Raw genomic sequence first — 27,287 nt, 5'->3', positions numbered from 1 at the left:
TGTTCCTGATTTACAGCATCTGAAGTTCTTTTGGTTCTTAAAGACCTGTTTCTGCATATTCTGTTTTCTGTCAACCAGACAATCCTGCATCCATGACCTCTTCCCCAAAACAAATGTCAAGCTAACTTCCCTATCATTTGCTATTTTATGCCTCCTTCTCTTCATGAATAGGAAGGTTATATTTATTACCTTCTAGTCACAGATTCACAGACTTGAGATAGTGCAGAGGAAACTTTTTGACCCATGGTATAAGCACTGGTTCTCTGGGCGGTTTAAATCATGCCAATCTCTTGCCTTTTTCCCATAACCCTTCACATTTTTTTCTGTTCAAAGTGATTCACCTCATACCTCTCCACATTGAACTTCATCTGCCACTGCACCAATGTTTCAATGTTCTTTTTGAAGTTCTACACAATCCTGCTTACAGCTTACAATTCTCTCAAGGTCTACCAACTGTGAACGTGTCCCTGCCCACCAAGATCTAGATCATTTATTTATTGCAGAAATGTCAAGAGTCCCAACACTAATCCCTGGGTATATTGAATGACTTTCACAAATCCAACTGTATCATATTATCAGCCTTCCCTTCATTAACCTTCTCTGTTATTCTTCAAAAAAAAAATTGAGCTGGTTAGTTGAACATGATTTTTCCTGAATAAATCCACTGTTGATTATTCCAAATTAATCTACATTTTTCCATCTCACTATTAATTTTATCCTAAATATTGTTTCCTGAAGTTTCCCTGCTACCAAAGTTCCACTGGTCTGTAATTGGTAGCTTGGGATAATGTTTGCAATTCTCTGACACTGCACTTTAAGCAGGGAAGAATGAAAGATTATTGCCAGTGGCACTGCAGTTTCCACTCTCACTTTCACTTTCTTTAGTATCCTTGGATGCATCTCATTTGGACTCAGTTCTTTATCAATTTTAAGAACTTACTGCTGATTCGGTATTCCCTCCTTATTAATTTCAAACTCATGCAGTGACTGAGTTTTCTCCTTTGTCACCAATGCCTAGTAGTATCTACCCCTATTATAAAGACAGAAGCAAGATATCCATTTAACTTAGCAGCCTTTCCTCTAAATGTAGATTCCCTTTTTTGGTTCCTGTTTAGCCTACTCTTCCTTTTTCACCTTTTTACTATTGATATGCTTATAGAAATCTTTCGGAGTTCCTTTTTGTGTTAACTGCAAGTTTTTTTTATTTATCTCTTTGCTTCTCACATTTCACATCACTTCTGAACTTTCTATATTCAGTTTTATTCTAAGCTGTTTTTGCAACCTGACACCTGAGATAAGCAAACATCTTTTTTAAACTTAATTTCTGATGGTAGTCCAATGCAATCTTTCCTGAATTCAAGGAATTATGGAAAACTAACAACTAAGCATTTCATACCTAATAGAGCAGGGAAATGAGACTGAGTGGATTGTTCTGTTGAGTCTTGGGTATCTGCCTTGGGATATGGGTTTCAGATATACGGCACACCTCAAGAAGACAGTACCAATCCAATTTCTCAGTCGTAAATTCCAAAATTAAATGATGATGAAATAGAAGCACTTTGAAATACTCAATAACCTTTAAAAGTGGCTTGAAAGCTACCATTTAGAGCAGCAGTTTTCTTGAAAAGAGGAGTGAACTTGCATTTATATAATGTCTTTTCCTACCTAAGAATGTTGCAAGGAGCTTCACAACCAATGTTGGTCTGCAGAAGTGGTATTGTCATCTGTATTCTGTGAAGTGTGGTGATCGGGACTGGAGGCAGGTCTCTGTTTGTGGCCTCCTGTATTGGGCCGGGTATTCTCCATCAAGGTTTCTGACTTTCTGTCATGGTGGGCACACGATATATCTCTATCAATTTGTATAAAAGTTGACCCCTGCCATTTTAACCAGAAGTCCAAACTCTTTGTACTTACCACCCATTTGCCTCTGAAATCAAACTGACCCCACTGCAAACTTACATTTTAAGAATGATAGAATAATACACAATTAAACGTTCTGTTAGCTACTTGTGTCTAATAGCAATATGCGATGTCAAGGCATCCCCTTCACTGGTACATGGAGCTTTCCAACTAGTCTCATGATTTAAAATGGTAACATGATATCAAGAAGGAACATCAGAAATACAGGCCAGTTCAAACTTAAAGACATTGAATTTGCAGAGCAGACAAATAACAGTACAGTAGCTAGGGAATGCTAGATATCGGACAACATTGTAGACTGGAGGAAGTACAATGTAAAGCTTGGGCATATGCCCAAAGCCTCATGTGGAACTAGAAGAAGGCCGAGCACTTGGCTGCAGTTGGAAAAGATATTTGAAAAACATGTTAATGAAATTCAGCAAAATGGACTCAGTTTCACAAATATCTATCCAAATCTTTGCCTGGAAACAAGCCAGAAAATTCAGCATTGCACATTTCTAAACCAGCCTTGCATGGTGTACCAGATTTTTAAAGAGAAGCAATTTTGTACAGCAATAAAAGCCTACGGTTTCACAACATCATGCAGTAGAACTTGATGATATGCTTATTGTGTTCAGTGATTTCACTCCAGCATTGACAAAAGAATAGGTACAGATTAGCCTGTTTTGGAAACATGCTTGCCATTTCTATGAATTTTTGACATTTCAACCAATCAAAAAGTGAACAAGTTTGGAGATAAAACAGTTTGAATGAAATCAACTGGCCATGAAGAAAGCAGATTCACAGTTGTACTGATGTCAATGTCCAAAGGGACAAAGATCAAGCCAATAACGTTATTCAAGAGAATTACCTTCCTGAAATAGCAGTTCCCAAAATGAGTGGTCACCCATGTTGGTAATAAAAGATGGCCAGATGAAAGTGGCATGAAAATATAGCTGATGAAAGTTTGATATTGATTGCCCATATATCGAGCTGCATGTTTACTGGTAATGTCAAGTAATTCAGAGACCCAGGCTAATGCTCTGGGGTACATGAGTTAAAACTACACCATGATAACTGGTAGAATTTAAGTTTAATTAAAAGTCTGAAATTGAAAGCTCATCTCAGTGATGGTAAACATGGCACTATGAGTCATAAAATCATAGAGTTGTACAACATAGAAACAAATTCTTTGGTCCTATCATTCCATGCTGACCAGATATCCCAAATTAATCTAATGCCATTTGCCAGCATTTAGCCAATATTCCTCAAAATCCCCTTCCTATTCATGTACCCATCAGATGCCTTTTAAATGTTGTAATTGTACCAGCTTCCCCCACTTCCTCTTGCAACTCATTCCATATATGCCCCACCCTCTGCATGAAAATTTGCCCATTAAGTCCCTCTTAAATCTTTCCCCTCTCACCTTAAACCTGTGTCCTTTTGTTTTGGACTCCCCTATCCTGGGAAAAAGACCTTGGCAATTCACCCTATCCATGCCCCTCATGCTTTTATAAACTTCTATAAGGTCACCTCTCAACCTCTGGCGAAAATAGCCACAGCCTATTTAGCCTTACCCTATAGCTCAATCCATCCAACTTCAGCAACATCCCTGTAAATCTTTTCTGAACGCTTTCAAGTTTAACAACATCTTTCTGATAAATAGGGAGACCAGAATTGAATGCAGTATTCCTAAAACGGCCTAACCAATGTCATGTAAAGCCACAACATGACACATCAATTCCTATATTCAATGCACTGGCCAATAAAGGCAAACATACCAAACACTGCCTTCACTATGCTGTCTATCTGCGACACCACCTTCAAGGAACTATGAACCTGCACCCCAAGGTCTCTCTGTTTGGCAACATTTCCTGGCACCCTACCATTAAGCATATAAGTCCTGCCCTGATTTGCCTTATCAAAATGCAACACCGCACACTTTTCTAAATTAAACTCCATCTGCCACTCTTCCACTCATAGGCCCATTTGATCAAGGCCCTGTTGTTCACTGAGGTAACTTTCTTCACTGTCTAGTACATCACCAATTTTGATGTCATCTGCAAATTAACTAATGATCCCTCCAAACATTCACATCAAACATTCACATGAATGGCAAAAAGCAGTGGCCCCAGCACCAGTTCTTGTGGTAAGCTGCTTGTCACAGGCCTCCAGTCTGAAAAACAATTCTTCACCACCATCCTCTGTCTCCTACCATCAAACCAATTTTGAATCCAAATGGTTAGCTCTCTCTATATTCCATGTGATCTAATCTTGCTAACTAGTCTAACATGCAGAATCTTGCTAGAATTGTTGTAAGAACTCATCTGGTTGACTTGTGCCCTTGTAGGAAAGGAAATCTGTCACTCTTATTTGGGTTAGGTGACATGTGACTTCAGACACATTAATGTGGTTGACTCTTTACTGCCCTGCAAGATGGTCTAGTATGCCACTCAGTTCTAAAATAGTAAGGAATGGGCAAAAAACGCTGGCCTTTCCAGTTATGGCTATGTCCCATTAAAGACTAAAGATGGAAAAAAACAGTTGCCATTCAAGGGCAAATTGGATTTACTTATTTGGCTTTAGTGATCGAGAGGCTGACCTTCTTGGATTTTATTTTGTTTAGTGTATCCCTGTGCTGCTAAATAGCACCAGCATTATTTCCTGTACTGAAATAAACCAAGTTTAATTGTATCAGCTAGGAATTTTATTTTGGATTTATTTGATATATTTCATGAATTTATTACACAGAAATCAATGTTTGTTACCTTGGAGGTTACTGCTTATTTATAGAAAAATGTTTAATAATAATAATACTTTAATTTCTGATATGAAAATTTTGATATGAAAAGTCTTTGACATGGCAGTTGCAATTGTGAGATAATGGGAGAAATTTGTTTTTAATTTCTCGTGAAAAAATGTTACTCGTGGAAAACTTACTTTATTTAGAGCTTCTTCTTTTGTTTACCCCAGGATTCTGTCTAGTGTAATATTAAGGCATATAGTGCAAGAAGTTCCCAATTTCAATTGCTGCTGAATATTCCACAATCCTCATTCCAGCCTATGCCAATTAATGATCATTTATCACAATTGTACTTACCAACCTCCACAATTCCTCAATCCTAACATTCTAAATTCAATGCTATATTTTTAATTTACAGGTTCCTTTATTGGTCTTTTTTTTTAAATTGTTTAACCTATATTTCTAATTAACCTATTCTGAGATGTTAATACACATCTCTGGAGCAGGTGGGAGCTGAATCCAGACCTCCCAGTCCAAGAGTAAGGGCATTACCACTGTATCATAAGACAGCCTCAAGCTTTGATCTTATCTATTCCATTTTCCTAATCAACCTGTTCAGAGATGTTATTATCTACCTCTGAAACAGATTGGACATGAACCCAGGCCTCATGGTTCAGAGGTAGGGACACTGTCATTGCACTAAAAGAGCCCTTTTGGTCTTATGTAACCCGATCTCTGTAATTTTATCCACCTGTGTTACTTAGCCTCTTTTACCCATGTTTGGTTCATCATACACTTCTCCATCTACATCTTTTTATTGGTAAGGAGCATTCAGGCATTTGGGTCTCCATCCTGTCAACCCTGTCCCAAAATCATTCCATTTTGATGTATTCCTTGCCACAGTGTAAAATTTTCCAAAAAAATTACAATTTCAACAGAGCCTTTCCGTACCTGTCTGAATATTTAACTAAATCTTATTCACCAATTGTAGCTGTCCCCTGTGTAGGAATGGTTTTTACCATTTTGCTTTGCTTTAAAGAGATGATTTGCGTCATTATTAGATAGCTTTGATACAACTGAACTCAATATTTCTGAGCTGTATGTTCCACAACAAAGAATCAAAAAATTAGTTTGAATTGTTGCCCCTGATCGCTTCTGAGCAACCCTGCTGGGGAGTGGATCTGTGTGGTCAGTGAATGAGAAAAGAATTGTCTGGACTGTTGTCTTTCATAGTTCAGAACTGTGCTGACACCCATGAACTATGTCTTTACTCAAATATTGCCCCCCTCCACCGCCCTGCCCCCTGTTACCTGAAGTTTTGATGAGCCATTCCCACTCTGTGAAGCATTAATGCTCTGAGGAGCATTAATCAGCCTAGGAGCATTAATCAGCTCCTCAGCCCTCAACTTGAGAGGAAGATCCATCTCTCAAGGCTACCACGGCAGTTCCCTCGTTCCAATAATTACATTGGGAGCAGATGCCACTGCTGGAAATGCATGCAGTCCCAGCCATCAAGAAGCTACAGTCTGTTAAGAAGTGAGTACAGTGGTTTAACAACAGAGGAAATGTCAGAGGTCCCAGAAAATGGTGGAAAGGTGGCTGGCTGAGGGAAGAGGCATTTGGGATAGAGGAGGGCAGCGAGGTGGAGCAGGAATGCCCAGTTTCAAAAGAGGTGCTGGATTGCAAGAAAGTGGCAGTGAAGGAGGCACCTAACTTTTGCTGTCCAGAAAAAGCTACCTTGCCAGACCCTGTCCTCATTCTCCTGAACATGTCCTCCGTTCCACGTCAGCAACCTCTTACCAGTCACAATTTTGCAACAGCCACATTAAGTGACCCTAAGTAGGAATTAATTTGTCACTCAAAGACCTCAATTCGGATAAAGACTGATGAATCACCCTAGATCTCATCCACTGACCATATATCACAGACCCATTGGTAGTAGAAAAGTCATGCACAGAATTTTGCAGGCTGCCCATTTATAAGTACACCAATGCCATGGCCAAAAAAGTCTGCCCATGAAAAACAATAGCTAATTTAAATATTTTCCCCCAGGAAGGTAGATGGAACATATGTGTGGTGCAATTTAATGTCACATTTGCATTACATTTGCTTGATCATTTTTATTGTTTTTAATATCACTTCCTTTAATTTCACTTTTTATTCTGTCTACTCTTCTCACTTGCAATCTACTTACCCCCAATCACTGTCATCATTCTGTTCTACTTTCATCTTGTCGCTACTGCTCATTATTAACCTCATCACTACTAATTGCTACAGTCTAAGGAGGTAACCGCAACTTGCAGCATATGCTGTTATTATTATGTGTTGTGTTCTGAGCTCAGTAGTCATTGTTTTGTACTGTGCTGTGTTGTGTGTATTTAACATTGTGCTGGATATGAATTGTGTTGTTAAACCAGACCCTGGGCAAGGTTCCACAATGTCTTATGGATCCAAAGGGATATCTTAAATCATTAAGCCCCCTGGTGAGGAAGGATGGTCTGGCTCCCCTTGGTTGTTTGCCCACCCCTTTGTTTACAACAAGACTTTTTTTTGTAAATCCCTGCCATTGTGGATACCTTTTTCTCCCAGAGCAAAATGAGATTATGTTTTAAAAGGAGACAATTTAATCGGGATTCCTTGAATTAACTAAAAGAGTGAATTTATTAATTACTAACTGTGAGAACAGATGATTATGCAACGAATATACACACAGAAGAAATAAGAGGAGAGTCCAAAAAGATAAAAGTAAAAAATAGATCGGTCTTTGAATTGTTTGTGAAGAACAGTATGAGGATGTTATGATTATTATTGGACAGTACTAATAGCAGTGACATTGAGAATAGAGCATTCGATTTCCAGTTTCTTGTAGGCTGATTGAAGTTTGTTCATTCTGATTTCTTTTGAACTGGCTGGCAGCACCAAGTGAGAGAAAATCTTTGTTTTTTGTTTTACCTGCAGTGCTTTTCTAAAAGCTGTTGTCTTTACAGCACTCTAGTGCACAGTCGGTGTATAAAGCATGCAGATCAGTATTGCAGTCAATTTTAATCCCATGATTTGTATATTTTCAAAGGATAAAAGCAGACATAAAATATAGAAATAAAAAGCAGATAAATTATGTAAAAGATGGCTTAATTCTGAGGGGAGAGGGCTAGTCAGCCACCTTGTTATCTCTTCTTATTAAGTCTCTCCATGTTTGAAGTTACAGTGACTCTGTACAGCTGCAACATTCCAGTAGTTACAGGATTTTGCAAGTCACTAAATTTGAATCCACTCTTTTTCTTTCTCTGTAGCAGTTATTTTTAAATACATTTTGGAATTAAAAGTTACAAAAAATACTTTGGTCCCATTATCTTAACAATTCCGAATACATACATGTGGTTTTGCACATCTGTATTTCAAGACGAGAACAATGTTTCATTAATAAAGACACTACAACTTTCTGCAACAGGTTTTGTTTACTTAAGGGACGAGAAATTAAAGTTGCACACATTTTTGTATGTAACTCAACATTGTAAGCTATTCCTGTTCCTGGACGAAGTTGTACCGTAATAAAGGACTTCTACAGAAAATGTCAATATTTTATTTTCCTTCCTTTTGTGCAGGTTTGGTGTAAGTAAGCTCGTTGGGCAAAGGGGTCATTTCTGGGTTTTAGAAAATAATCATGTGCTTTATTAGCTGATGTGGCATTTTGCAATCTAATAAATCTGAATCATATATCGCACCTGAGAATTTTTCAGTAGAAAGCGGAACCTATCCATTAAGGAATTTCACCCCCTATTTAATCACAGACACAGCCTGAACTGGAAGCATTCCATCTCACAAAAAGTGCTGCCTAACATCTTCTGAATAGCATTTTCTGTGAAATTTATAAGATTGCATCATTTCTTTTGAATATTTTCATATCTCTTAGAATTGTCATAAATTGAGCATAATGTTATGTAATTCATTGATATAAGAACTATTTATTACAGTTAGGGTTGTTGTAAACTTTTGTGCTCTATGTATCAGTTGTTATTCTTGTAGTTATTCTTTTTTATTAATAATTGATCATCTGCTTATGACAGCTATTTCAATCTGCAGCACATAGTCTGCTCCTCATGACAACAGTGGCAATGCCAGTCTTTAGCAGAAAGAATGAAACTGTGAGTACTTGTATTCATCTTCTGTCTGTGCTCAATCTCTGTTTGCATATGATATACATTATTGAACATCAGATAATACAAATACAAACTGGTTAAAACATCTTTGGGTTGAAATTTGTATGAAAGTTACAGGAAAGACACAGATTGAGACGCATATACAGTATGGGATACAATTCCTGTGTTTTGATCCAGAAGAAAAGGCAAGTCTTAAAATGAGTATTGATACTATTGATGCATTCATGGAATTGACAGCAATGTGAACCTGTTGGATTCATAAAATTTACTGGGTCTTCCAAGCAGCTATATTTGACTTCCACTTTATGCATTGTGGCATTTATGTATTACTAAAGTTCACAGTAGGATATTCTTATGTGCAATTTATGGAAAAAGAGTCTAAAAAGACAAAAAAGAGGCAATTAATCTGATTTTTTTTCAGGAATGGCAAACTGATGCAGTTTGCCACTCTACCCCTTTATTCAGAGTTGTGGAACCAGACATCTTTCATAGCTCAGAAATTTCGGGGGAAGGCAAACTATGTCTCCTTTTCACAGCAGCCAGTTGCCATATTCTGATATTTAAAGGTCTAGGCAATCACTTTTAAGCTGATATCAAGTAGTAAATACACAAGGTAAGAGCAAGGGAGGTTACTGTGCTGGATGGGTAGAAGAATAGGCTGTCAGGTAGATAAGGAATAGAATGCCAGGGTATGACGCCAGATGGATAGGATGTAGGGTGCAAAGTGGGTGGAATGCCAGGTGGTAGGGTGCCAGGTGGGTAAGATCCCTGCTAGACTGTTGGTGGGGGGGGGACGGGCAGGATTACAAATGGCTGCCAAGTAAGTAGAGTGCCGGCTGGGTTGGGACTGGATGCCAGGGATTTGGATGGCAGATGGGTAAGATATCAAATGGGATGTGGGTAGGGTGTCAATGGATAGGATATCAGGGTGAAAGGAAACAAAGATACGGTAAATGCTTAGGGTAGCTTGGGTGATAGAAATAGGGTCTTGCAGGGTAGAGATAATTGTCGAGTCTGGTGTCAGGGCAAGAGGGGAGTTTGGGAGGAAGGTAGTGTGGCAGGGGTTGGCATTGGGTCTGGTGATGGTCAAAGGGGGTTTGAGTGTAGAGCAGGGAATGTATTTGGCTGTGGAGTAAAGTAAGGTTTGGATATGGAGAATTGTTGGCTTTTTTCCACTGGTACATGTAGGCAGAGTAAGGTCTAATGATCTTGTCCTGACCCAGGCAGAAGGCAATTCAAATAGGCTCTAAATACAATTTTCTCAGTCTCAGCCTGCATAGATGCTCTTACATTATTCTCTGTAATCTCAAACGTTAAACCGAAATGATGTTTGTATTACTATAAATACAATCCTAGTATAAAAATATCAAGAGGCTGTGGTAGGCCTATTTAAATTCAGGGTACTGCACTTTAGGAAGGACATGAGAGGTTTGGAGAGAGTTTACTGGAATGGTTCTAGTGGTAAATGGACAAGCAGGGATTGTTCTCCAATCTGAGAAGATTAAGCAGGAAATTGATAGAGGTGTTCAAAATCTTGGAGCTTTTAAAAAGAATGAAATTAGAATAATCTATTCCCAATTCATTGAGAACCATCAACAAAGAGTTAACATGACTGGCAAAAGATCCAGAGATGAAATGAGGGAAAACCTTTTGCAACACAAGCATCATTAGAACATAGATTACACCACCTGGTATGGTGATGGATTTAGATTCAATATTAGCCTTCTAGAGTGCTTTAGAATCATAGAAATCTACAGCACCATTGGCCCATAGAGTCTCTGCCTGTGAAGAACAGCCAGCTAACTATTTGAATCCCATTTTCTAGCCCTTGGGCCATTACCTTGTATACTTTGGCATCGCCAGTGCACATCAAAATTCTTCTTAAATGCCATGACGGTTTCTGTCTATACCAACTTTACAGACAGTGAGTTCTAGTTTCCCAGTTTAGAGGGATATGGGCAAAATGCTGGCAAATGGAACTAGGTTAGATTAGGGTAACTAGTCAGCGCGGATGAGTTGAATTGAAGGGTCCGTTTCTGTGCTGTGTGACTCTTTGACTAAGTGGTCAGGATTACAGAGTCTATAGGGAGATATATTCAAGTGAGGAGGCAAAAACTTGGTGGATGGAATATAATATGGAAAAATGAGAGGTTATACAGTTTGACAGAAGGAATAGAAGAGGTGAATATTACTTAAATAAAGAGAAACTACAGAAAGCTACAGAACAGAGGAATTTGGAAGTCCTTGTACATGAATCACAGGAAGCTAGAATCCAAGTATGGAAGACAAATGGAACATTGGCTTTTATTTCAAAGGAAAATAGAATATAAGAGTAGGAAGGTTTGCTAAAGCTATGCAAGACATCTGTCAGACTACAATACTATGAACAATTCTGGACCCTTATCTAAGGAAAGATCTACTGATTTTGGAGGCAGACAAGAGAAGTTTCACTTGGGTGATACCAGTTACAGAGGTTCACCTTATGGGAAGCAGTGAAACTATAGAATTCTTTACCATGGAGGGTTGTAGAGGCTGGTTCATTAAGTATATTCAAGAATGAGAGAGACAGACAGATTTTTAATCAGAAAGGAATCATGGGTTGTAGGGAAAAGGCAGGAAAATGAAACTAGTGATCATCAGAGCAGCCCTGATCCAATTGAATAGTGAAGTAGATTTGATGGACTGAATGGCCATTTCTACTCCTACATATAATGGTCTTCTGGTCTATTCTCAGCTAATTCCTTCGATGGTCCCACAGCCTTCAATCATCCCCATGTACTGGTTCCTAATCTTCTTCTTTCTCGCCACTCCATACATCCGTTTCGGCATCTAAATCTCATTAGTATCCAGTCATTGTTCCACTCTTCTTGATGTTATTCAGGTTTCTGCACAATATAACAAGGCTGGCTTGTAGATGCTTAGTTTTAGTTTCTGCAATCTGCTTAGTTTTAGTTTCTGCAATCTTACCACACCCATGTGAGATTGCAGAAACTAAAACTGAGCATCTACAAGCCAGCCTTGTTATATTGTGCAGAAACCTGAATAACATCAAGAAGAGTGGAACAATGACTGGATACTAATGAGATTTAGATGCCGAAACGGATGTATGGAGTGGCGAGAAAGAAGAAGATTAGGAGCCAGTACATAGGGATGATTGAAGGCTGTGGGAGCATCGAAGGAATTAGCTGAGAATAGACCAGAAGACTATTATACGTAGGAGTAGAAATGGCTATTCAGTCCATCAAATCTACTTCCCTATTCAATTGGATCATGGCTGCTCTGATGATCACTAGTTTCATTTTCCTGCCTTTTCCCTACAACCCATGATTCCTTTCTGATTAAAAATCTGCCTATCTCTCTCATCCTTGCTGCATTTCTTCTAATCATTCTAGTTCGCACCAAATTGGCCTGATTTCATTGCTGCCACACCTCAGATGCCCTCAGGTGCTGTCAAATCTGAGATTAGTTTCAGACATGCAGGTTGTCTCAGTGCTTTCATATCCCACCAAGTGTTTCAGATACAACCTTGCCTTGTTTTCTGCTCAAGGTCGGTAGCTTCCTTAATGCTTGCAGGTCACTACTAACACATTACTAATGATCCCAAGCTACAATTTCTTCACATCTACCCCAAAAGTTACAGCTCACAGCTTCTTCACTGGTTTTAGAATCTGATTTCACTAAATGCACATGGATCCCTGCTCTAAGTTGGCAAGCACCTAGATTTAGACATTGTGAATCAATTTCCATCCCATTATGAGGTGTTCAAACTCAATCTGATGACTACCATTTATAGTAGCAGCAATATGGAGCAAACTGGGTAGTGTTGAACTTCAAACTATTTTTTATTGTGACTGAACCTGCCCTTTCACACTCTCTTTCTCTAGAGAGCACATGGTATCCTTCTTGGGGTTGTAGGAACAGATGTTCCACTGAAAGAGCTGTTAAAGTTAGCTCCGAGGTATAAGGTACGTTCTAAAATGCATTTAAATTTTTCATCAGTGATGGTAAGTCGTTATGCTAGTTTGGAATTTGAATTAGAAGAATAGCTGCAAATTATTTGGAGATAAACCACAGCATCTTAACAGTTAACATATCATACCATTTTTCGATGCCAGTCAGGAAAAAGAAATGATATCAAATGTGCCAACTCAGCAGTAAATAAAGGCAACCAGTGTTCCAATGTGTTGTACTTTTCTAGAGCCTTTCAAATCATATGTTCTTTTATAGAACATAGAACATAGAAAAATACAGCGCAGAACAGGCCCTTCGGCCCTCGATGTTGCGCTGAACTGTGAACTAATCTAAGCCCATCCCCCTACACCATACCATCATTATCCATATGCTTGTCCAAGGACTGTTTAAATGCCCCTAATGTGGCTGAGTTAACTACATTGGCAGGCAGGGCGTTCCATGCCCTTACCACTCTGAGTAAAGAACCTGCCTCTGACATCTGTCTTAAATCCATCACCCCTCAATTTGTAGCTGTGCCCTCTCGTATAAGCTGAAGTCATCATAATGCATTTTGTTGACAAGAAATTAAGTTGTCACTGAGCATATACACTATCGTCTGCTTTCATGCTGTAATTGATTTAGTTGTCTTTTGAATATTCAATCATTCACAGACGCTGATTCACTAATACTTTCTCTACTGCCGTAAAGGCTAAAAGTATTTAATAATATATTTAATAAGGGACACTTTCAGCCAGCAAACAACTTGCAGCCCAGCCTGACAAAATGTGAGCATATATTTGCTGCAAAGGTTTGATTTGCACCATGAAATCTTGAAAAATTACCCAATGCATAATAGTTTAGGGTAGCATTATCTTGCTAGATTCCTTTAAGTGTTCTATTTCTTCCACATCTCTTCCCAAGTAAGTACTGGTTGAGCCCAGTCACTTCTTCCTGGCAAACATTGACCACTGCTTTACGATGGAGATGGTTGCTATGCACACCAGATAGGGCAAATCGTCTCAGGGTCAGGATAGCACTGCTGTGATATTGACCAACAGATACTATTTCATGCTATGTTTTGATTGTTATCCTTTTGTTCTGTCCTGTTATTTGTTTCCCAGCAGGCTTTCTGAAGGTTGAAGATATTTACAATCTTTCTTGAGCCTTTAAAATCTTCACTTTTTTAACTGCACAAATTTTAGACTTCTGAGTTCTCAGTATCAGAGTATGAAATTTTAAATGTAAAAAATAAGTTTTTTCTAGCTGTAAATCTCTCTTAGGAGACAGAACCAGGTCCATTGACTCAAATCATAGTAACTGTCATTTGATAAAGTATCCACCATCCTAAATATCTTACCATCAACGCAACTGAAAAATTCTATTGGTCATTGGGGTCATTTAAGAGACTGCTGGACATGCATATGGTCACAGAAATTTGAGGGTGCATACATGAGGATCAATGGTCGGCACAACATTGTGGGCTGAAGGGCCTGTTCTGTGCTGTACTGTTCTATGTTCTATGTTCTATGTTCAAAACAATACACTTGCATCGTCCTGAAGAAACACTCATATATTTTACAAGTTGTGGATTATTGTTCAAAAATTAGGAAATCTGAAGCATTTAGGTTACTTAGGTTTACAAGAGATCAACCAGATCTAGTTTACTCAAATGCGTCACAGTCAATTTTCCCTTCCCAGAATCACTTCTCTCTTCACTCCTACTAGTTAGCTGAGTTGCTGTTTCTGTTCTATTCAATTATTTTAGAACTCATTTGTCACTTTCGATTCATTTCACATACTGGCCCTTAGTTCGTACTGATACTTTTAAATCTTGCTAGACTTACTTCATTATATTTTCATTCAATTCTGCTGCAAGCAACTTCCCTTGCTTGCACCCACAAAACTCAAAAGCACATAACAAAAGAAACATTATCTTGAGCAAATTTTGTTGTGTTGTTGCTTTTTAAATTGTTATTCCCTTTAACATATTGCAGCTTGGAGCCCATGGTTATGCATTCCTGAATACGAATAATGGTTATATACTAGCCCATCCTGATCTCCGGCCTTTGGTAAGTAACCTCATCATTTTCTATTGATGCAAATTATTGTATACAATGACAACAACAGAGAAGGAAAGACTGACTTTCTTCAGAGGGATAGATACCAAATGTTATTCAACAGCCTGTATTCTCTGGTCACATCCTAAAGAATTACTGAAAACAAAGGCTAGGAAATAACACGTGGCGACATCTTTTTAAAGACTACAACTGTATTGTAAAGCGGTATATGCATATTGACAATAAATAATTGGATATCTGTTTCAGAAACCACTTTGAGGAAGTCCATCTTTTAGCACTTGCTAAGTTTTCTAATTTGTTCAGAGGTCTTGTTGAATTGGGGATTAATCTCCTACACACTGTTGTGAACTGCAAAGAGCAAAATGTCACCTGTTGAGTAACTTGGAGCTTTTACTGAGCCAGGCTCATTGATACTTCCTCCTGAAATCCATTTCCTCCTGTCTCTGAATTCTGTTGGGCCAGTAAGTTTTGCAATCAAAGTTTTTGAGAAAATTTGTAACTCAGGTTGCAAATGAGGTTGTAGGCCTGCTCACTGAGCCGGTGTGTTTGATTGCAGACATTTTGTCACACTGCTAGGTAACATCGTCAGTACACCTCCAGTGATGTGTTGGCATTCTTTCCCATTTGTTATTTATATGCCTGAGTTTGTCGAGGTGGTTGGCATCACATCTGGTTCTGTTTTTCAGTGGTTTATATAATGGATCCAGTTCAATGTGTTTGTTGACAGAGTTCCAGTTAGAATGCCAGGCATCCAGGAATTCCCTGGCCTGTCTTGTTTGGCTTGTGCTATGATGGATGTGTTGAGACAGTTGAATTTGTGTCCTTTTTTGTCCATATTTCTTGAGACCAGTAAGAATTGGTCATGTCTGTTGGTGACTAGCTGATGTTTGTGTATCCTTATTGTCAATTGTCTTCCAGTTTGGCCAATGTAATGTTTCTCACAGTCCGTTAATGTTATTTTGTATACTACATGAGTTTTATTGGTTGTGGGCATGGGGTCTTTAGTAGCTGTAGCAGGGTGGTTGTTGGTTTGTGGACTACCCTGATACCTAGAGGTCTGAGTAGTCTTGTGATCATCTCTGAAAGGGCTCTGATGTACAATAGGGTGACTAGTGTGTCTGGCCCATGTTGTGTCCTCTTGTTGTGGTCAGTCATGGAGGTAATGATGGATTGTGCTTTTTGGGTATCTATTCCTTATAAAAACTCTGTATAAATGCTCCTGTTATATTTTGTGCAATCCTGGGCTGCTGTAGTGTGTTGTGGCTCGATTGAATAATGTCCTGATACAGCTCCATTTATTGGCGTTGGGCTGGTTGCTGGTATATCTGATCTGTATCGGTGGTCTTTCTTCTTTCTGCACACTTTGGTCTGGAGTTCCCACAATGTCTAGGAAGGGTAGTCAGTTATTGTTTCTTTTTTTTGTGAATTTTATTCCATTGAGAATGTTGTATGTGTGTTGGTGGGTTTCTTCTAGTCTTGTGCATTTGATAATCACGATGGTGTCATCTACATACTGGATCCAGAATTTGGGTTGTATAGTGGGGGATGTAGTCCATTCTAACCGTTACTTTACCGCTTCTGCATTCATGCCTGATATTGGGGATCCCATTGGTTTCTGTTGATTTGCTTAAATATCCGATCATTGAGGATGAAATGGGTTGTGAGGCACAGATCCAGCAGTTTCAGGGTGCTGTCCTTGTTGATGCTGTTGATACCATGGGGTGTCTGTCTTCCTGATTCGTCCAGCAGGGTGGCAGTTGTCTCTTTGGCTACAGAGATGTTTATGGATGTAAATAGTGCTGTTATATTGAAGGATATTATTATCTTACCATCTTCGTTCTGGTGTCCTTGATATGTTGGAGAATTCTTAGGAGGAGTGAATGGAGTGGCTAGTGTTGTCTACTAAGTATTTCAGTTTCTATTCTAGTTCTTTGGGTAGACTATATGTTGGTGTACCTGGTAGTGAGGCAGAACATCTGAGGAGGATTCCTGGCTTGTGTATCTTAGGAAGGCAGAAGAATAAGGTGTGCTGGATTCCTTAGCTTCATTTTTCGGCAGCCTATCTTGCTCATAAATCCTCAGTTGTGTAATTTCTTCAGGGTTGTTGTAATCTGGTTCTCGGATTACAACATTCTCCTCTTGACCACCAGCAAAACAATTGAAGATGGTATTGACAGCATTATCAAGCAGCACTTACACAGCACTAGCCCAACCAGTTGGGGTTCCACTAGAGACTCTCAGATCCTGAGTTCATCATGAGCCTTGTTCAAAACAAGGACAAATGAGCTCACTGCATGATGTGAGACGAGCATGACTGTCATTGACATTAAGGTAGCATTTAACCAAATTTAGCGCCAAGGAGTATGAGGAAAATTGAAGTCACTGGGATTTTGGGGGTAACATCTCAATTTGCTAGAGTCATACATAGTTAAAATCATGATGGTTTTGCTTATTGGACGTCATTTATCTCTAGACATCTCTGCAGGGGTCCCTGAGGATAGTCTTGTAGGCCCAACCAACTTCAGCTGCTTCTCCAATGACCTTCTTTTCATTCTTAGGTCAGAAGTGGGGATGATCGCTAATGATAGCTCACTTCTCCGATGCTTAAACCATCTATGTTCATATGCAGCAAGATCTGGACAAAGTTCAGGCTTGCTTTGGTAAGTAGCAAGGAACATTCCTGCCACACAAGTGTCAAGGAACGATCATCTCCACAAGAGAGAACCTAACTGTCTCTCGTTGATAGTCAATGGCATTACCATCAATGAATTCCCCACTTCATGGAAGTTACCATTGACCTTAAACTGACCTTAATTCACCATACAAATACTGTGGCTACACAAGCCGATCAAAGACTGGGAACTTCTTCAGTTAGTGAGCTCCTGATTGATGCACAAACCTTAGGCATCAAGAAGGTACCAATCAGGAGTGGGATTGATTACTCTCCTCTTGCCTGGATTAGTGCAACTTCAACAACACACAGGTGGCTCTATCATCCAGGACAAAGCATCCTGTTTGATCAATATCCTATCTGCTGCCTTAGACATTCTCTCCCTTCAACATGGTGGATGTTATGTAGCAACCCACCAAGGCTCCTTCGACAAACAAACCATCCAACTCCATCATCAGTTCCTCCCAGAAGAATAAGGGTTCTCTTGAAATTTCTTTCTATGATATAATATCTTGACTTGGAACTATATTGCCATTCCTTCACTGCAATTCTTCCAAAATCTTGGAACTTACTCTTTAACAGCAGTGTGGGTGCATCTGTACTGTATGGGCTGCAGCAATTCAAGAAGACAGCTGCTCACCACCTTCTGAATGGTAATTAGAAATGCACAGCAAATGCCAGTGATACTCACAATGTATGAAAAAATGAAGAAAAGCACTGAGTGTCTCCATGACAACCCAAAAGTATGGGGACGTACTGCAATATAAACAAGCCTTTACTCATGTTTGGGTGACAGGGTCAGTTACCTGAAACATTAACTCTGTTTCCACTCCAAACCCATCTCACCTTCTGAGTATTTCCAGCATGTTCTGCTTTTTCTTTCCTTTGGCTAATATTAGTGAAGAAAAAACATAGCTGTGAAGCTGTGATTAGCTCACATATCACCTCTGAAACACAGGCAGCGTGAGAATTCAAATCTTTGATGAAGAAAAGCAGTTCAATGCAATATTTTTCCTTTTTGAAATCAGGCCATTATCTTAAAGGGCTAAGGTCTCTAACTTGCTAGCCACGTGATGGATAGAAATGCAAAATTTCTAACAGGCTGAGATTCCTCATCTGCTTAATTGTAGCCAAACTATCTCTTTCAATGGTCTCCTTTCCTCCTCTACGTTACCTGTGGTGTCTGCCAGTAGTTCTCTCTGGCCTTCTCCTGTTTCTTCATGCTGCCCTCCCTGGCATTATTCAAAGTCATAGTGTCAGTTTTCACATTGAAATGACACCCAGCTCGATCTGACAACCATCTCTCTTGGCTCCTCTGCTACTGATAAATTATCAGATTGCTTGCCCAACATCCAGTAGTGGCAATGCATGCATTTCATTCAGTTGAACATTGGAGAGTCTAAAACAATAGTTTTTAGTTGCTACTTCCACTTCCACTTCCTAGCTTCCTCTTCAGTCTCTGTCAAACGTAACTATTTGATACTAGGCCAGTCTGTTTACAAAATTGTTTAATCCAGAAATGAACTTCTGACTGTCTATTCATGACATCACTAAAATTGCCTTTACTCTCCTCTGTAACAAAGTAAAAAGTCACACAACTGCCAGGTTATAGTCCATCAGGTTTATTTGAAATCTCAAGCTTTTGGAGTGCTGCTCCTTCATCTGGTGAAGTCATTTTTGTCCACTCCAGTCCAATACCAGCACCTGCACATCATGGCTCCTCTGTAATGTCACCTTACTTCAATCCTATTTCAGCTGTTCTATTGCTGAAATCTTCACCATGCCTTTGTTATCCCAACACCATCTGACCATCTTTGTATTCTGTGGTGTCTAAACTTGAGCTCATCCAAAACTCTGTTGTCCATGTCCTTACTGTCACGTCTGGTTCAGCTATCATCCCTGGATCACTGATCTCTATGGTTTTTGCTGTATTGTTTCTTTATAGATTTAAGAAAAGCTGAAGGGTAGGAATAAAGATTGGATATAGAGCTTTAATGGAGACTTCAGTTGTTTCAGCTTCCACATGCCAATTGACTGTGTAAGAGAGAAGGAACGTGATATTGCATCATTTTCTGGGTTACATAATGTGTGCTTGGGCATATATTTAAGTAAATATTTTAACAAATTAATGCTACTCCATTACAACATTTCCTTCTCTTAAATAACAACTCAATTTAATATTAAATTGATATGTTTATGAATAAGCAACACTTATGGAACTTGAGACTTGCCAACAGTAATATACTATATGCATAACAATGCGCTTTATGAAGAACATTTGGAACATTCCCCTTCAAGCAAATTTCAATGTTTTGAACCAGAGTTGTCATTGGCAAAATTAACCAGATTTCAAGACTGTGACATGTTGGTGTGTTCTCAAACTGTCCAGCTCTCCTCCTTCTGAAGATTTGTTGATGGTAGAGTAGTCTTTGATACTTTTGTTCCTGTTGTCTTTGTCTGCAAGATGTACACAGGTCTGTATAGGCATTGCAATTTGCTACAGACTTTGCAATGGATGTCGTGATTGGGCAAACATGCTGGACTAAGCAGTGATGATCAGATCCATGAACTAATGAATAAAAAAGACATGATTTATACATTAGAGCTGTCAGCCATGTCATCAGCAGAGTTATCCCACCAACCTGTACTTGCACGGTGGCTCAGTGGTTAGCACTACAGCCTCACAGCACCAGGGACCTGGGTTTGACTCCACCCTCAGGTGACTGACTGTGTGGAGTTTGCACATTCTCCTCGTGTCCATGTGGGTTTCCTCCAGGTGCTCTGGATGCCTCCCACAGCCCAAACGTGTGCAGGCTAGGTGGACTCCCATGCTAAATTACCCCGTAGTGTACAAGGATGTGTAAATTAGGTGGGTTATAGGGGGAGGGCCTGTGTGAGATGCTCTGCGGGTTGGTGTGGATGTGTTGGGTCAAAGGGCCTGTTTCCACAGTGTAGGGATTCTATAAGAATGCCTTTCTGTTTGTCAAGCTGGCTCATTGCAGCTGGCATAGTGGAAAATTATGGCATTATCACTTCAGGGCATGGACATGAACAATTTGTTGTGCAATGTCATGCAACAGCTGGCCTTTGAGGGATTTGAAACTGTTTTGGTTCCAGTATAAAAGTGAGATGGCATGTGGTACCTTCAAGTTCATTGGCAACCAGCATTATGGTGAAGTCTGCAATACTCAAGATACCAGAAACATTTTCTGCCTGATTATGTCTGGCAAAAATAACATGTAATTAATTCTCTTTGAAAAGCCTCATAACCTTCTTTATATAACAGTGGATGGCAAATTGTGACATGTTGCAAAACTCTCCAGCTTCAACCTGGAAGAACTCCATAGCAGATAATTCATCATCATACTCAGGCAAAAAAAGTTGTCCTGTTCAGAGGTGTGCTTTTGACATTAGCACTGAGTGCCTTTGAGTGGGACACAGCAAGCCTTACCAGCCTGCTATCAGGTTTCCTCATCAGGCTCCTTTCATGGTGACTCCCCAGCCCCTAATTGTTGAATACCAGTGGCAACATGGTAATAAGGCTCTTAAGTGGGCCTCAGCTAATATCTATTTGAGAAGGCTTTCTAGAGGTCTTTCCTCCATATACTTAATCAGCAGAAACAGAAAATATGCGCCCATCTGCATCCTCCCTCCTAAATGAATGCCCTTGGCTCCAAATCTGCCAATCGGTATGGCAGTAAATTCTTCTCATTGTTACTTTCTAAAGTTTAAGTGGAAGGATTCCATCTTAACACAATTTGTGGATAAACCCTCCTGCTGAGAGTCCTTACTGCTTTCCTCCTCACTCTTCCAGCAACTTGTTGTGGTTTGTGAGATCTCGATTTATTCTCCATAATTCTGTGTTGCAAGAGAAATTCCAATTTGTACATCCATGCCAAGATGCAAATGGCATGTGCAAAGGTCTTTACATTGCCAAAAAAAAAACTGCTTCAGCACTTGTTACACCATGTGCTGTAGATTTTTACAGTGTGAAACAGCTACAGAAAGTATTGAAATTACCACAGGTGCCCAACCAACTGATAGATGCTTTTTTCAGTTGTGCAAGTCTAAGAGTGTAGTAGCTAGATCTTTTCCATTAAAATAGCATTTTAGAGTGTGCTATGGAAGAATGAGTCACTGTTATAATTTGGGGATTTGGATTTTAAAGGTAAAACTAGAATTGGAGTTTCAGCTCTGTGAAGCTAGCTTTGTTTGATGTCAGAAAGTCATTTGGAATAGGGAATAAAGACATAATTCCTAAATAAGACATAATTTAAGTCAAATATCTAGCAAGATACCTGTGATTTAAAGGATAAAACATTTATAAAATTGAACTAGCACAACATGTAGAGAAAACAGATCAGAGCCCATTTGATTTTTTAATTCAGTTCAGGAGAAAAATTTTGCCTTAGCAGAAGGGTTTAGTTTATAAAGCTTCTATGCTTATGTAAAAGTTTTCAAACTGTGAGAAATTAAGAGGTTTAGGTGATCAGAATTGGAAAGAAGTCTCTAAGCCTAAAAACTGGAAAGAGACAGTTCAATAAGACAGTAAGAGTTAAGATTGGAAAAACACTTCACTGGCACTGAGCAGCTGTGAAGGATATTACCGGGAAACAAATTGAACTTTGTTTTGCTTTGGAGAAAATGGGAACTGCAAATGCTGGAGAATCCGAGATAACAAAGTGTGGAGCTGGATGAACACAGCAGGCCAAGCAGCATCTTAGGAGCACAAAATTTTTCTGATGAAGGGTTTAGGCCCGAAACATCAGCTTTTGTGCTCCTAAGATGCTGCTTGGCCTGCTGCGTTCATCCAGCTCCACACTTAGTTAACTTTGTTTTGTTTGTATGTTAAGATCCTTATAAACTGTCTTATGTTTTGTTTCTTTTTCTTTTGTGCAATAAACTTGTTCACTTTTTAAATTAAAGACTTTAGCAGCATTGTGTAGATGCTTTGAATGACGAACCACCATAGTAACTATCTGCCACAATTAAAATTATGACCTATCAGGGTAGGTTTCACTACAGGATCTGATTTGCCCAGTATCACCATCAAGTGGTGTTGTAACAACAGTCGCATCAACATTGCATACTGACATTATGACATGCTTACCTTGCATCCTTCTGATGACTGTGTCCAACACATTTCGTTCCCATAAATATGCACTGGCACAGTACGGGCTATTTTGGAGTATATGGCCACTTACATCCCAAAATAGATACTAACAGAAAGGCCGAGCCCCTTATCAGTATTGTTCTGTAATCTACCATTAGGAGATTTACAAAACTGGCTTTGACCATTATTTTTTCTTGTTCCTTTTGGGGAATGTCTGATCTTTGCTTAACTCTTCCTTTCCCCATCCAGATTCCATAAGACAAGAACTTAGTACGAAATGGAATTGCTAGAGGAAAACTATGTAATATTGTGGCAAAATGCGTTTGAGTTCCCATGTAATGTGCCATGTATCTTGTCTAAACTTGTCTATAAATGTATGAGAATTCATTCTTGTTAATTGCAGTACAAAGATGGAAAGAAAACGAAGCCAAAACCAAATTACAACAGTGTGGACATTTCCGAGGTGGAGTGGGAAGACACCTATGAAGTTGTGAGTAATTTAATTTTTATTTTTCTTCCTTGCGCCCCATGTGAGTGTCTTTTCCCTTGCTTCAAGTATCTATTAATGAAGCCTTACATCCAGGGATTTGTTACTTTCGGAGACATTTATTCTAATTTTCTCATTACTAGGCTCCTGTATTCCACCCTTCAAAAATTGTGCTGCTTGTATTCTAATCTATAATTGTCTTACTCTCATAGCACATACTTGCTTCTTACATAGAACATTACAGCACAGTACAGGCCCTTCAGCCCTCGATGTTGTGCCGACCTGTCATACCGATCTCAAGCCCATCTAACCTACACTGTTCCATGTACGTCCACATGCTTGTCCAATGACGACTTAAATGTACCTAAAGTTGGCAAATCTACTACCATTGCAGGCAAAGCGCTCCATTCCCTTACTACTCTCTGAGTAAAGAAACTACACCTGACATCTGTCCTATATCTTTCGCTCCTCAATTTAAAGGTATGCCCCTCGTGCTCGCCGTCACCATCCTAGGAAAAAGGCTCTCCCTATCTACCCTATCTAACCCTCTGATTATTTTATATGTTTCAATTAAGTAACCTCTCAACCTTCTTCTCTCTAATGAAAACAGCCTCAAGTCCCTCAGCCTTTCCTCGTAAGACCTTCCCTCCATACTAGGCAACATCCTAGTAAATCTCCTCTGCACCCTTTCCAAAGCTTCCATAGCCTTCTTGTAATGTGGTGACCAGAACTGTACACAATACTCCAAGTGCGGCCGCACCAGAGTTTTGTACAGTTTCACCATAACCTCTTGGTTCCGGAACTCGATCCCTCTATTAATGAAAGCTAAAACACTGTATGCCTTCTTAACAGCCCTGTCAACCTGGGTGGCAACTTTCAAGGATCTGTGTACATGGACACCGAGATCTCTCTGCTCATCTACACTGCCAAGAATCTTACCATCAGCCCTGTACTTTGCCTTCCGGTTACTCCTACCAAAGTGCATCACCTCACACTTGTCTGCATTAAACTCCATTTGCCACCTCTCAGCCTAGCTCTGCAGCTTATCTATGTCTCTCTGCAACCTACAGCATCCTTTGTCACTACCCACAACTCCACCGACCTTAGTGTCGTCTGCAAATTTACTAACCCAACCTTCTACGCCCTCATCCAGGTCATTTATAAAAATGACAAACAGCAGTGGACCCAACACCAACCCTTGCGGTACACCACTAGTAACTGGTCTCCAGGATGAACATTTCCCATCAACTACCACCCTCTGTCTTCTTTCAGCAAGCCAATTTCCGATCCAAACTGCTATATCTCCCACAATTCCATTCCTCCGCATTTTGTACAATAGCCTATTGTGGGGAACCTTATCGAATGCCTTGCTGAAATCCATATACACCACATCAACCGGTTTACTCTCATCTACCTGTTTGGTCGCCTTCTCAAAGAACTCAATAAGGTTTGTGAGGCACGACCTTCCCTTCACAAAACCGTGCTGACCATCCCTAATCAATTTATTCTTTTCTAGATGATTATAAATCCTATGCCTTATAACCTTTTCCAACACTTTACCAACAACTGAGGTAAGGCTCACTGATCTATAATTACCAGGGTTGTCTCTACTCCCCTTCTTGAACAGGGGAACCACATTTGCTATCCTCCTGTCATGTGGCACTATTCCTGTAGACAATGACGAGTTAAAGATCAATGCTAAAGGCTCGGCAATCTCCTCCCTGGCTTCCCAGAGGATCCGACGATAAATCCCATCTGGCCCAGGGGACTTATCTATCTTCACCCTCTGAAGGATTTCTGATACCTCTTCCTTGTGAACCTTAATCCCACCTAGTCTCATAGCCTGTATCTCAGTATTCTCCTCGACAACATTGTCTGCATTGGCTCCTACTTCATCAATGCTTCAAATTTAAATGCTCAGTCTCTTGTTTGAGTGCCTCAGTGATCTTCCCTCTTCCACACTTTGTTATCTCATCCAGTATAATACACCTCCATGACATCTACACCCTTCCAACTCAGAGGTCTTCTGCAGCCCACATGTTTCCTCCCCCCATTGGTAGATCTGCTTTCAGCCATCTAGACTCTATGCCATGAATTCCCTCCTTAAACATTTCTGTGTTTTCACTTCTTGCTGCTCATTCAAGAACCATTTTAAAATTTATCTTCACAACCAAGCTGCAAGACATCTGCTCTAATGTCTTTTTCATGGGAACATAGGAACATAGGAGCAGGATTTGGCCATTCAGCCCCTTCAGTTTGTTCCAATATTCAATGAGTTCATGATTGATTAGTGGCTTAACTCCACATATGTGTATTTGACTCTGTGTCAAATTCTAGCCTTTTTGTAATTCTGTAAAATGCTTTGGGATGTTTAAAAGCTGTTGTTCATTTTAAGTAACATTTTCAATTGCGTATTACAGGAACAGAAAAAAGCTATACTGAATATCACATGCTGCTAGATAACCTCTCCCCACCATCATCAAAAGTCAAAATATCTCACAGTATTACCAATGCCTTTCTGGTTTCAGGATACTGCTATTGTGCATTCAACTCTGCTTTTGAATTTATTTACTAGACTTTCTAACCCTTCAATCTCACTGCACATTTCAGTGCATTTTCATTGTCATTTGTATTCTTTGGTAAAGCATTTGCAAACATCAGAATTTTAAAGGCATTTTACTCAGTGTCACATATTCTTCCCTACACAAAACTGACATGTTTATATCATTAATAAGGTCGTAGAGCTGAAGCTCACATTTTTTGACTAAGTGTCAGTTGCATCAAGTTTATTGATGCATTTCCACTATGAGGCTTATGGATTTCTCGTATTTTACCAAGCTCATCCCATTAAAGGAGCCCAGTCAGGGTGACGTGATAGCCCAATGGTTACTACTGCAGCCTCACAGTGCCAGGGACCCGGATTCAATTTTAGCCTTGGGAAACTGTTTGTTTGGAGTTTGCACATTCTCCCTGTGTCTGCATGTGTTTCCTCCTGGGTACTGAAGTTTCTTGCCACAGTCCAGAGATGGCAAGTTAGATGGATTGATGATGCTAAATTGCCCTTGGTGCCCAGGAAAGTGTAGATTAGATGGATTAGCCGTGGGAAATGCAGGGTTATAGGGATAGGATGGGTTTGGCTGGGATGCTCGTCAGAGGGCTGATGTGGACTCAATGGGCTGAATGACCTGTTTCCACACTATAGGGATTCTATTGATGATTCTACGATTAACCACCTACCATTATCTACCTACCGTACCCCTGTGATGTGTCTCCCATCCGGTTTTGATCCAGTTGTTCTGGAAAAACTCATCGCTCAGCAAATATACGAGGGTTCATTGACAACCCTTGTGCATGTGCCATCTTTTAAAGCTCTTTGTAAACCTAGACAAACATAGTCTGGAACTGTCCAATACGATCCCTCATTTGCTCCAGACACGGCAGACAGGGGTAACTCAGTGCCCTGAAGATCTTTTTGTACAATGTGATACAGAAACGGGATTTCCTCCTCTCCCATGACCAGCAGAGGAGGCCAGACAACAGACCATGCCAGCCCCGTCTGAGGTTCCTATCTGGGTCAAAGCAGTCTTGGACCATCTAGAAGAATGCTGTGTAATGTAGGAAAAAGATCAATGACCTTCTTCGCTCTGCTAGCTGAAGTGGCATCATCTTCTCTCCAATACCTTACACTCACTCCGTCTCTGCGACTGTACCCACCTGCCATTGAAGCTCATGGTCTACCACTCTCACAGTTGCCTGAAACATTTTCCCCAATTGCTGTCACCCATACCGACAAAACCTGGTCCATTTCATGAGCTGGATGCGAGTGTCCCTGAGCTCACGTTGTCCTTACAGCAGCATTATAATGATAGTTGAAACAAAACCAAAGTTTCAGTCCATTTATCTCTTTACAGATACTGCCATACCGGCTGAGTACTTCGCTTTGTGTTTCAGATTTCCAGCATGTACAGTTTTTTTTGTTATAATAGTTGCTGGCACACCCTAAGATTGAAATGCAGAAGCATCCTATGTGTACTGGAGTTGTGCCCTGGGTGTTCTTAAAGATTGGCATATAATCAGTTGCCAATATCCTTGGTTACAGGGTGCGTCTGGCAGTGCCTATTTACTGTGTTCTTCGATGTTTCTGCCTTGTGTTCAACATGCAGTTCCTTCACAGAAAGCAAAGAGCTG

The 27,287-nt window shown here is 39.8% G+C and overlaps 1 protein-coding gene across 9 annotated transcripts in view; it reads left to right on the top strand.

Moving 5' to 3' along the window:
• The window catches only part of LOC125460896 (voltage-dependent calcium channel subunit alpha-2/delta-4-like), a 403,518-nt gene that overhangs the window by 102,960 nt on the left and 273,271 nt on the right, over nt 1-27,287 (top strand). For all 9 annotated transcript variants that reach the window (XM_059652381.1, XM_059652382.1, XM_059652384.1 and 6 more), the window contains 4 exons: nt 8,707-8,784; nt 12,684-12,764; nt 14,745-14,819; nt 23,016-23,102. In XM_059652381.1, coding sequence (XP_059508364.1) covers nt 8,707-8,784; nt 12,684-12,764; nt 14,745-14,819; nt 23,016-23,102 — 321 coding nt within the window. The remainder of the gene's footprint in view (nt 1-8,706; nt 8,785-12,683; nt 12,765-14,744; nt 14,820-23,015; nt 23,103-27,287) is intronic.

This window comes from Stegostoma tigrinum, chromosome 18 (assembly GCF_030684315.1).
Source record: "Stegostoma tigrinum isolate sSteTig4 chromosome 18, sSteTig4.hap1, whole genome shotgun sequence".
Taxonomy (NCBI): Eukaryota; Metazoa; Chordata; class Chondrichthyes; order Orectolobiformes; family Stegostomatidae; genus Stegostoma; species Stegostoma tigrinum.
The sequence above is the reverse complement of the archived record's forward strand: the minus strand, read 5'-3'. Positions and strand labels throughout refer to the sequence as shown.